Source organism: Penaeus chinensis, chromosome 3, assembly GCF_019202785.1.
Source record: "Penaeus chinensis breed Huanghai No. 1 chromosome 3, ASM1920278v2, whole genome shotgun sequence".
NCBI classification, from domain to species: domain Eukaryota; kingdom Metazoa; phylum Arthropoda; class Malacostraca; order Decapoda; family Penaeidae; genus Penaeus; species Penaeus chinensis.
Window position 1 is genome coordinate 20,897,537 of NC_061821.1, and position 12,500 is coordinate 20,910,036.

The 12,500-nt window shown below is 37.4% G+C and overlaps 1 protein-coding gene across 1 annotated transcript in view; it reads left to right on the forward strand.

Moving 5' to 3' along the window:
• The window catches only part of LOC125040759 (protein Skeletor, isoforms B/C-like), a 15,773-nt gene extending 5,962 nt beyond the window's left edge, over window positions 1-9,811 (forward strand). The window contains exons 4-9 of the mRNA XM_047635473.1: window positions 1-20; window positions 1,076-1,252; window positions 5,111-5,234; window positions 6,396-6,526; window positions 6,872-7,035; window positions 7,786-9,811. The exon at window positions 1-20 is cut by the window's left edge and continues 221 nt beyond it. Of these exons, the coding sequence (XP_047491429.1) occupies window positions 1-20; window positions 1,076-1,252; window positions 5,111-5,234; window positions 6,396-6,526; window positions 6,872-7,035; window positions 7,786-7,950 (781 nt within the window). The 3' untranslated portion in view covers window positions 7,951-9,811. The remainder of the gene's footprint in view (window positions 21-1,075; window positions 1,253-5,110; window positions 5,235-6,395; window positions 6,527-6,871; window positions 7,036-7,785) is intronic.
• Window positions 9,812-12,500: the final 2,689 nt, after the last annotated feature.

Sequence of the window (12,500 nt, forward strand, 5' to 3'; positions counted from 1 at the left end):
CGATGAATTCGTGACGAAAGGTAAGGGGGGAGGGGATGGTAGTAAAATGAAAAAAAGGATGCTGATTATAGATGGAGATGGTAATGATAAAAACGATAGTGGTGGTAATAATAATGGAAGATAGGAATGGTAATATTGATGATATGAATAGTAATAATGACAGCTAAGCAATAGCGATGGTGATAAAATGATACGAAATAGTTTATTTCACAATTTCTTTGCAGAGAGTAAATTTATTAGGCGAAGGGTAAAGACGTTACAGTTGAAATTGTATGTTATGGTTTTATTATTGTAATTATTATTATAATTTTAACAGAGCTTTCAAAAGACCTTTGGGACATTCTGCATAACTTACTTTATATATGTAAATAGACATAAAAACAGAAAAATAGATACGTATATGCAGATAGAGGGACATATTTTATAAAAAAAAAAAAAAAAAATGCACATACAGCTTATACATAGATATATATTATATTTTTAAGCACACATACACCGTACACAGATCAACATCTACCCCACAACCTCCCTGACTGTCAGTCCCTCCCTCCCTTCCATCTACTCTATCAGATCCTCACCTCCACTCCCTCTATCCCTTCCTTCCTTCCTTCCTTCTTTCCTTCCCCTTCTCAATATCCCCCTCCCTCCCTCCCTCCCTCCCATCTTACCTCCCACCCTCCCTCACTCCCTCCCTCCTTCTCTCCCCCCCTCCTTCTTTATTCCCACCCTTCCCAGACCATCACCCTCACTCCCTCACTCCCTCACTCCTTCCTTCCTTCCTTCCTTCCTTCCTTCCTTCCTTCCCTCCTTCTCTCCCTCCCTATTTCCCTCCCTCCTTCCTTCCTTCCCTCCCTCCCTCCCTCCCTCCCTCCCTCCCTCCCTCCCTCCCTCCCTCCCTATGTCCCTCCCTCCCTCCCTCCCTCCCTATGTCCCTCCCTCCCTCCCCTTCTCCCTCCTTCCTCCCCTCCCACCTTCCCTCCCTCCATCCCTCCCTCCTTCCCTTTTCCTTCCCACCCTCCCTTTCCCTCCCTCCCAGACCACAACCCTCACGCCCTCCCTCCTTCCCTCCCTCCAGACCACGTGCTCCTGGACTTCAGCTCCGCCGGCGACAACTCCTGCGGCGTCCTGGTCGGCGGAGAGCGAGAGACGACGCGGTTCCCCCCTTGGCTCATCAGGACCATGAGGGCGACGACCAATTTCACGGCCACGATCGGTCCTACGGGAGGCGACCGCGGGTACAAGGCGATTACGGGTGAGTTCTGTTGAATGGGTTTCGGGGTTTTGAGAATGGGTTTTGGGTTTTGTGAATGGGTTTCGGGTTTTGAGAATGGGTTTGGGGTGTTTTGTGAAAGGGTTTCGGGTTTTGTGAATGCGTTTCGGGTTTTGTGAAAGGGTTTCGGGTTTTGTGAAAGGGTTTCGGGTTTTGTGAATGGGTTTCGGGTTTTGTGAAAGGGTTTCGGGTTTTGAGAATTGGTTTGGGGGTATTGTGAAAGGGTTTCGGGTTTTGTGAATGAGTTTCGGGTTTTGTGAAAGGGTTTCGGGTTTTGTGAATGGGTTTCGGGTTTTGTGAAAGGGTCTCGGGTTTTGTGAAAGGGTTTCGGGTTTTATGAAAGGGTTTCGGGTTTTGTGAAAGGGTTTCGGGTTTTGTGAAAGGGTTTCGGGTTTTGTGAAAGGGTCTCGGGTTTTGTGAAAGGGTTTCGGGTTTTGTGAAAGGGTTTCGGGTTTTGTGAAAGGGTTTCGGGTTTTGTGAAAGAGTTTCGGGTTTTGTGAATAGGTCTCGGGTTTTGTGAAAGGGTTTCGGGTTTTGTGAAAGGGTTTCGGGTTTTGTGAAAGGGTCTCGGGTTTTGTGAAAGGGTTTCGGGTTTTGTGAAAGGGTTTCGGGTTTTGTGAATGGGTTTCGGGTTTTGTGAAAGGGTTTCGGGTTTTGTGAAAGAGTTTCGGGTTTTGTGAAAGGGTTTCGGGTTTTGTGAAAGGGTCTCGGGTTTTGTGAAAGGGTCTCGGGTTTTGTGAGTGGGTTTCGGGTTTTGAGAATGTGTTTCGGGTTTTGTGAAAGGGTCTCGGGTTTTGTGAAAGGGTCTCGGGTTTTGTGAAAGGGTTTCGGGTTTTGTGAAAGGGTCTCGGGTTTTGTGAAAGGGTCTCGGGTTTTGTGAAAGGGTTTCGGGTTTTGTGAATGGGTTTCGGGTTTTGAGAATGGGTCTTCACTCGAAAGAGGGTAGAGGCACTGAAAGAAACACACGTCCTTGTATATATATGGGGGTTGGATGAGTGTGTATGTTTGTCTTAACGGTTGTCGCGGTCTTAAAATACCTAAATTTGCTTTAAAGTTGTGGGTTCCATTAAACACTTCTTTGGAATATGATAATGCAGCTTCCACGTTTAATGACTTTTAGTTGTCAGATGTCTGTGATGAATTTCAAGCAATATTTTTTCGTATTTCTACATGATACATTTTATTTACAGCAATGTTTTATTACAATCTGGACGCCTTAACCTATTAAAAGTATATTAGTAGTACAATTTACAAGCAGATTTTAATATTACATAATATTCTTACAATTTAATCATTGTATTTCCGTCTTCCAATAATATGTAAATAGAGGAAGACAAATTAAATGCATATCTTATTCCCCAAATAAAAATGCATTAACTTATCAGTTTATTTGCATTTTATCATTGGGTAATTTTCACATTTCATTTAACTAACATATCCCTCGTCATCCGAGTCATATAAATACTTACCCTTAATTTTTCTTTTTAATTATCATTGATTATAAGTAATAGGTTACTGAACACCTCCATTTTCCATCCTTTTCACAGGCAAGACTGACTCAGGTAATCATGTTTCGAAGTTCATGTTTTTTTACCTTTTTTTTATTATCATTGTGTTTTTGTTGCATTCTCATCCATAACGGTGCAGTTAGAACCAGAAGATTGTTGTTGTTGTTGTTGTTGTTGTGTGATCAGATGTAAATGGTATTTTTACTCTTTTTTAACTTTTTCTTATTTTTCATTATTTTATCTATAGTTTTTTTCTTATTTTTTTCCTTCGTTTTATGATACTTATCTTCCTCTTCTTTTCACTTTACGTCTTTTTTCTATTCTTCCTTCTCGCTCTCTTCCTTCTCTTCCTTCTCTCCCTCCGCCTGTTATTTCCTCTTCCTCTTTCTTCGTTTCCTCCTTTTCATCATCATTTTTTCCTCCTCTTCACTCTCATCCTCTTCTTGCACTTCATTTCCCCCTGTCTCCTCTTTCTTTCTCCTCTTTCTCCTCCTCTTTCTTTCTCCTCTTTCTCCTCTTTCTTTCTCCTCTTTCTCCTCTTTCTTTCTCCTCTTCATTCGTTAAAGAATGAGATGCGATTATTCTCTTTTCTTTTTCTTTTTTTTTAGAATGCTCTCATTAGGGGAAAGCGTTATTTTTATGTAAATATACATAGTTGATGGTAAAACACACATAAACATACACACACATATGTGCATGTGTGTGTGTGTGTATGTGTTTGTGAGTGTGTACACACACACACACACACACACACACACACACACACACACACACACACACACACACACACATATATATATATATATATATATATATATATATATATATATATATATATATGTATATATAAACACACACACATATAAATAAACAAACACACACACACACACACACACACACACACACACACACACACACACACACACACACACACACACACACACACACACACACTCACACACTCACACACACATATATATTTGTGTGTGTGTGTGTGTGTGTGTGTGTGTGTGTGTGTGTGTGTGTGTGTAAATATGAGTGTTTACATATATACACACAGACACAAATACAAAGACAGTGTGAGTGTGAGTGTGAAGAAAAAATGAAATTAACTATACGCATGATTTTTTGTTTTTTTTTCAATTTTCTTTTCTTTGAATTAATTATCAGTCTTTTTCCTTTATATGGGAATCATTTCATTGTGCATTGATAAAATCGTCATTCATTGTATTTTTTTTTTTTTTTCCATTCATTCAGATTCATTTTGCATTAACATCTTGAACGTATGAGTTGTGAATTATAGCCTTATCTAATAAAAAAAATAGGAATATGTAAATTTTTCGGTTATGAAATGTATACGATGTGTTTAATGATTAGAGAAAGTTGGTTAATATATATATTGATTTATTTATTTTAATTGTCTTCTGATATACATAATAAAATAGTGTTTCGTGTGCTTATTATTCTGTGTTATAATTTTGTTTTATTTTTAATTTGTACAAATTTATGTTAACGTTTCTGTTGTTACTGTTTTTTTTTTTTTTTTTTTTTTTTTTTTATCTGGCATTCATAGTAGATGTTAATTTTTTCTCTTAATTTTCAGGCATGGATATTACGTAGATTGCATAGCTGAAAGATAATCATTATAAGAATTCAAATGTGGTTTTGAATATCTTGAGTTGTTGTTGGTGTGAACAAAATGTGTTGTTGCTAATACAAAATTCAGACAGCTTTGGAAAATATAAGATTTATTTTATTAATAGAAAAAAAGAAAATAGTCCTTTCCTTAAGGCTATATAAAAAATACGAAAAAAATGCATCGATAACTCCATTTGTATAGGGAGTTTCTAAATTTATCATATGTATCATGGATCAGTTTGAAATTTAAAAATGGCTTTTTGGATATCATTATAACCTTCAATTTACAAAAGTTTTGCCTTTTAGGAAAGATATCAATTAGATTAATTGTTTTGTTTAATTTTTGAGAATGAAAATTTCAAATATATGTTACTGATGTGTATGAATCACAAGAAAAATATATTTCAGAAAAAAAAAGTATCAATATCAGCTATTTTTTATTCAAGTATTCACTCCCTTCATATTAAAACCCCTTTCAGTTCATACCAGCTATTTCTCATCCCTCAGAGTCCCCCCCCCCCCAAAAAAAATAACAGATCACCCCCCACCCCAAATAAGCAGATCATTCCCCCCCCCCCCTCTCGACCTCCCCAATTTCAAACTCAAGGACCGATTTTTTTTTTTTTTTTAGTTTTTTTTTTTTTTCAACCATGAATTAAATAACCTAATGTCCTTTTTTAACTGCTTTCCACAGGGTTACCATCTTGGGGAATCGCCTGGTGGATTAACGACATGCTTATCCCAGAAATATACGTGGAAAGGGGACAGACCTACTATTTTACGGTATACGGTGGCAATGATAAGCTAAACAGTCCGAGGTAAGGATTATGGTTATGTAATTGTATATTAGAATATATTTGTATGTGTTTGTTTTGTGTGTGTGTTTGTGTGTGTGTGTGTGTGTGTGTGTGTGTGTGTGTGTGTGTAAGTGAGTGTGTGTGTGTTTGTGTGTGTGTGTGTGTGTGTAAGTGAGTGTGTGTGTGTGTGTGTGTGTGTGTGTGTGTGTGTAAGTGAGTGTGTGTGTGTGTGTGTGTGTGTGTAAGTGAGTGTGTGTGTGTTTGTGTGTGTGTGTGTGTGTGTAAGTGAGTGTGTGTGTGTGTGTGTGTGTGTGTGTGTGTGTGTGTGTGTGTGTGTGTGTGTAAGTGAGTGTGTGTGTGTGTGCGTGTGTGTGTGAGCGAGTATGCGTGTGTGTGCCCGAGGCAAGAATTGTGGTTATGCAATTGTATATTAGAATATATTTGCATGTGTTTGTTCTGTGTGTGTGTGTGTGTGTTTGTGTGTGTGTGTGTGTGTGTGTGTGTGTGTGTGTGTGTGTGTGTGTGTGTGTGTGTGTGCATGTGAGTGAGTATGTGTGTGTGTGTGTGTAAGTGTGTGTGTGAGTGTTTGAATATTTATACAATAGGCATATACCCATTAATTTGCATTATATTCAACAAAGAAATAAAATGAGAACATCAAAAAAATTACCCACATTACACTCAGGTCGTTTTTTTTTTCTTTTTCTCCTAATTATGTTTTGCTATTCTATGTATTCTTGAGTTTTTCTTCTTCTTTTTTTTTCCTCTACTTCTCATTCGCCTATTTTTTTGTATTCGTTGAATTCTTGTTTTTTGTTTTTTTTCCTTTTTTTCTCTACTTCTCATTCTTCTGTTTATTCCTTGACAGTTTTCTCTTTTTTATTCTCGTATTTATCTTTGTTCTTTGTATTCTTTGGTATTTATTTTTTTCTATTTATTCTTCTATTTTATTCCTCGACTGGATTTTTTTTTTTTTTCCTTCTCCTGTTTATTTTTCTTCTTCTTTGTCTTCCAAGGTATTTATTTTTTTCTTTTCTTCTTTCTTCTATTTCTCGTTCTTCTGTTTTATCCCTCGGCTGGTATATTCTTTTTCATTCGCCTATTTATTTTTCTTCTTCTTTGTCTTCCCTTTTCTTGTCTTTCTTCTTCTACTTCTCACTCTCCTTTTCTATTCCCCGGCAGGTACCATCCTCTTTACATCACCAGCAGCCCCGAGGGAGGATTTGGTCAGAAGACAGTCGAGGAACAGAAACAGGAGAGTGTGTTCGCTGGCATCTCCTACTCAAAGATGGGAATGCCAGACGCAACTGCAGGTAAGTGATACAAATAGGTGAATATATGAAAAAAAAGGCAATTGATGATGGTGGTGATAGTGTCTCGTAATGATAGATATGTATTTGGTATCTTATGATGTTAGGAAGCAAATTTTTTTTTTTTTTTTTTTTTTTTTTGGTTGGTTGAGAATATTTTTCGTTTTGGAAGCTTCATTGTCTAATATTGATTTAGTAAGACGTCCTGTTTCTTTCTCTCTCTCTCTCTCTCTCTCTCTCTCTCTCTCTCTCTCTCTCTCTCTCTCTCTCTCTCTCTCTCTCTCTCTCTCTCTTTCATTTCTTCCCTCCCTCCGTTCTACTCTAACCTTCCCTGCCTCCTTTTTCCAGCCGGAGGTCTGTGCGAGTGGCGCCACGAAGGAATCGACGCCTGGGAAGACAGTATTACCTTCGAGGAATATAAAGAGACCCTCTATAAAGACTGCGACGCCGACCCCCCTGGTTCCCTTGTTTGGACAGTGGCAGAAGATACCCCGGATTTAGTGTATTACCAGGTGGGTGATGTTTTTGTGTATGGAAACCTTGTTGTATGTAAGGAGACTTGTGGAAGGGGGAGACAGGTTAGCTGTTGGTTGGGAAATGTCATGTATATAAGGCGATATTAGTATGTATTACTGGGTGGGTAGTGCTTGTGTGTGGAAATTTGTTTATGGGAGGAGAATGGTTTAAGGAGAGAGGTTATGTGAGTGTATAGAGAGATATTTCAGTGTGTGTAGAAAAATGTCAGTGTGGGTTGAGTGACTCTGTGTATGTGATGGAAATTGCTATGTTTGTAAAGAAGTATTAATATTAGCAGAACATTTACAGCTTATTTAAGGAAATATAGAGTAGCTTGAAATATGCCAGTACAGGTTGAGAAAAGCCAGTGTGTATAGAGAAATACAGCACAGGTCTAACGTCACTTTATGTAAAATTTCAGTGTATACAAAGAAATACAGTGTAGGAAGGAAATATCTGTGTATTCAGAGAAATACAGTGATTGGAAGTGTAAATAGGAAAATATAGAGTAGGTAGACAAATATCTCTGTTGGTAGAGAAATTTCATTACACGGAGAAAAATACAGTAGAGAAAGGGAAATATCAGCATTGATATATATTAGCGTATGTAGAGAAATGTAGGTAGAGCATTTCAAAATTGTCAGTATAGGCAGAATTACTTATTACAATACTACCAACACTTACCATTCACCCTCAATTAATTCAATACCAATTCAGTTTCTCACGCGATTAACTCCATCTTTCAGTGTTACACCCACCGGAACCTCGGCTGGAAAATACACGTGGTGGACAGCGGCTACAACCTTCGTCAGGAAGGTATTAGCAGTGGCTCAACCTTGGCTCCTCTACACACATACCAAGCCACTCTTGCTGCGGTACTTCTGCCTGCCTTAATGCTGCCACTTAGATGAAACTGTGGACTTCAGTAGTGCTACCCTGTAATATCGTGCCCCATCCACTATCAAATTCCAACAGCCAGTTTAGCAGTGTTTACAGAATCTCCTTTTCCCATTTTCTGTTTTTGTTTTTGTTCGTTTTCTTTTCTTCTTATTCTGTTTAACTTTTTGTGGGTTTTTGTTTGGGTCTTTTTTCCTTCGTCTTCTACTTCTCATTCTCCTCTATTCCTTTATTTCAACTTTTCTTCCTCATCTACATCCTCTTCTTGTCTTCCTATTCTCCCCCATCTCCGTCTTCTATTTAATTAATTTATCACTTGTCTTATCTCCTTGTGATTCCCTATAATCATACCTTTAAAACTAAGGAAAGGGAACATTGTATTTTGCATAACTATACCCTTCATAACACACACCAAATAAGGACTTTTACCTTGTAATTTATAAGACTTAAATGGATACAGATTAGGTTGATCTTGAGGACAGTCCTATGGCTAACACTGTCCATGGATTCACGGTATTCTGAATCTTTTCTTCAATTTTTGCTATTCGTGTTGTAAATATCAATAGTTTTTTTTTTCTCTCTCTATCTTTCTTTCTTTCTTTCTTTTTATATATTCATACATATATATATATACCAAGTGTAGAATTGTAATAGCTGAATTTATTGGGAACAGTACAGTGTGTGACATGCTCTAGTGTGTACGTTCTTCATGACGATTATTTTGTATGTGCTTTTGAACCCCAAGAGCTACACGTGTTTGGTGTCTGTCACGTTTTACTATATGTAGTAATATGGCTGAAACACTCTTGAAAAGAGTTCTGTAGATTGAGGTACGGTTTTTCAGAAATTATTGTTGTTGTTGGTATAATATTAGTGGTATTATTATGACTGTAATTATTATGATTATGATTATTATGATTATTAAAGTTATTGGTATTGGCTATACATTTTTTTTCTTATTTATTCTTTGTGATTCAGTATATCATTTTTGGATACAGTATTGTCTAGCAATAAACATTGGTTTAAAACTACTTAAGAATAAATACATATTTATTAAATATTTTTATAAATTTCTTGATAAGTGTGTTAAGTTCGTGTACAGTTACACTGTTCTTGTGAAACAAAAAAATTGTGAATGCCTAGCTGTATTCTTCTTTTAATGTTATGATGGAATAGAAAATAATATCTTGTACATACAGTAATTACTGTTTAATTAGGACATTCAGGCACATTTGTATTATATATGAAGCACATGAAAACTTATCATCTTTGACATGATCTTCGGACCTCTTGCTTGCAGCTAGGGTAATCGACAGCCTTCTCTTTAGCGTCGCGAACAGAAGACTATGAACAGCACGCCATAAGCATTCCAAAATTCACGTATGATATTCCTGCCTTGTCAGTTTGCAATGAAGATGTCCCAAGGTCCATTTGAATGCCCCTCTGTACATCTTAACCCTAAGCCATTTTTTTATATATGATAATATACAGTGTTGACTACCCTCAGAGTCTGTTTTCTTTTTTTCTTAAGTTGCTGGGAAAGTTAAATGTTGGAATGACCTGCCTGTGTGAACTGTGTGTCACTTCTTTGTAATCATGGGTTTTGCCTTTTGGAGTGAAGGTCAAGGCGACAGAAGGTATTGGTTCTACTCCTTGTATTGTTTAAGGCTTGTATTATGCTATGAGGTATCTTTCGTCTCCCCTGAAGGTTACGCTATGTTTTGGGACGGAAGGTTTAACAAGGCTTTCCAGTGTGTCAGAGATTGAAATGCATTGTCTCTCTCTCTTTTTGTTTAACACCTCCCAGAAGAGAACAACATATATATATAATTGTATTTGTATTTGTACTGGTCAGAATGAATACTATTAGCTTCACCTTTCTTTGAATTATCTCTTTTTCACTTTGTTTAGTCCCGAAATCATGTAGTTTCCAAAAAAAATATGATGGCTAGTTTATCTGACTACCGTACTAAATTCAACCTGAATAGGGGCAGATATTTTTTTATATATGAATATTCATTGTACATTTCATACATTCAACGCATATAGCATATAGTCCATTTAGATTATAAAACAATGTCAAATGAATGATATTTTTGTAGAGTAGAGCCAGTAACTATGTTGGCCCCCTTGCATGGTGTTCTATTTACGTTCATCATAATAGTTGCTAAGGTTTATTTGGAATGTTTGTTGTGAACTTAACAATTTTATATTGCTGTGATTATATATATATACATATATACATACATATATATATTTCCTGTAATGTTGAAAATGTAATTGACTCCTTTCACCCTTTCCATGGTTTTCCAAAGAAAACCTTTCCTGTATTAAGCAGAAGGCAAATGCTTCTGCTGAAAGAACAACATAATCAATATGGATTCCATTAGGGTATTAGGGAATCGTACTTCTGTGAGGGTGGCATGCGACAGTATGGAAACTGTAGGTCATTCTTAACTCTTAAGAAATGCTTCGTTCTTGTAATATAGAATATTCAATAAATTAAATCTGGAATTCCCACAAAGATTGTAATTGCCCTTGAGGTCTGCTGAGAGTAGGAGACTTTGTGTTTTTTTTTTCATACTGACTCAGTGAACTTCATTACTGTCATAACTGTTTACTTACTGACCTTACTGTTTCGTGCCAACTTCACCCGCCTGCCGCTACGAGGGCGCAGGTGAGCCACGTGGTTCAATGTCTGTTTGAGTAATGTGAACCAGGTGGACGCTGGGTCTTCATGAACCAAGTGGGCTCTGGGTTCCGTTAGGCTCACAGGATCCAGTTTTTTTTTTTTTTTTTTTTTTTTCTATCTCTGTCTCTTTAGTCTGTCTATCTATATTTGTCTCTTTCTGCCTTTGTCTCTTTCTGCCTTTGTCTCTCTCTGATTGTTTTTTGTTTCTTTTTTTGATTGCCTGTCTAGCTCTGTCTCTCTTTCTTCCCCCTTCTTTCTCCTCTCCCTCTGTCTCTCTATCTCCTTCTTCTCTCTTTGTCTTCCTCTGTTCTTTCTCTTTCTCTATCTCTATATCTGTATCTGCCTAAGCCTTTTTGTCAGTCTCTTTCTTTCCCTCACTATCTCTCCTTCTCTGTGTCTCTCTCACCCTCTCTTTTTCTATCCCTTCCTCCCTCTTTCTGTCTCTCTCTCGCTCTCTCTCTATCTATCTATCTATCTATCTATATCTCTCTCCCCACCTCCCCATCCATCGATCTATCCATCTCTATTCATCTATCTATCTATCTCAATCTCCCCACCTCTATCTATCGATCGATCTATCCATCTCTATCCATCTATCTATCTACCTGTCTATCTCCATACCTATCTCTATCTCTTTGTCCCACCTCTAACCATCGATTTATCTATCTATTTATCTATCTCTATCTCTCTTCCCACCTCTATCTATCGATCGATCTATCCATCTATCTCTATCTCTCTCGCCACCTCTATCAATCGATCGATTTATCCATCTCTATCCATCTATCTATCTATCTATATCTCTCACTCCTCACCTCTATCTATCGATCGATCTATCCATCTCTATCCATCTATCTATCTGTCTATCTATCTATCTATCTCTCTCTCTCTCCCCACCTTTATCGATTAATCTATCCATCTCTATCCATCTATCTATCTGTCTATCTATCTATCTCTATCTCTCTCCCCACCTCTATCTATCGATGTCTATCTCTATCCATCTATCTATCTGTCTATCTATCTATATCTCTTTCCCCAACTCTATCTATCGATATCTATCTATATATCTATCTATCTATCTATCTATCTCTCTCCACCTCTATCTATCGATGATCTGTCTGTCTATCTATCTATCTACCTATCTATCTATCTATCTCTCGCTTTGATGTAGGTGCTTCAGATTTCCACGTTTCCGGCCATGGATTTGTTGCTCTCGGTTCTTTTGGCTCAGGTGCTGAGAACGACAAATGAATGGTTTCGTCATGAATGGACCTTTTGACTCTCGTTCTCCAGATTGTACTTGCCCCTTTGGCGTTCAAGAGTAAAGGGGTCCTCCACGGTTTTTGTTTTTGTTTTTGTTTTTGTTTTTTGTTTTCTTTTCGTTTTATATGGGTTTTTTTCTTTTTCTTGTTTTGGTGGTTTTTTTTTCCTTGTTTTGTTTTATCATTTTCGTTTTGATGTCTTTTTATTTTTTTTTTTTTTTTTCGTTTTATTGTTTTTTTTTTTTTATTCTTCTCGTTTTATTTTTTTTCTTCTTTTTCTTTTCGTTTTTTTTTTCTCTCGTTTTAATTGTATTTGTGGTTCCCGTGGGCTCAGTTAGGGTCCTCACAGCCCAGGTGGTTCAAGAGATCTTTTATGTTGTGTAGAAAATTACTGTGTATTTGTAATGTCCTGGTGGGAAAAAAACATCCAGGAGTTGTAGGTTTAGGTTTTTTCTTAGGAGCTCATCTAAGGGAAGGGGGGGCGGGGTTAATGGGGGTTTAATTACCAGGGTGGGGGAGGGGAGGGGAGGGGAGGGGGTAAGGCTGAGAGACGGACTCAGACTTTGGAACAAGATGCCAACTCAGGGACATTTTTTCGGATGACAAAATGGAC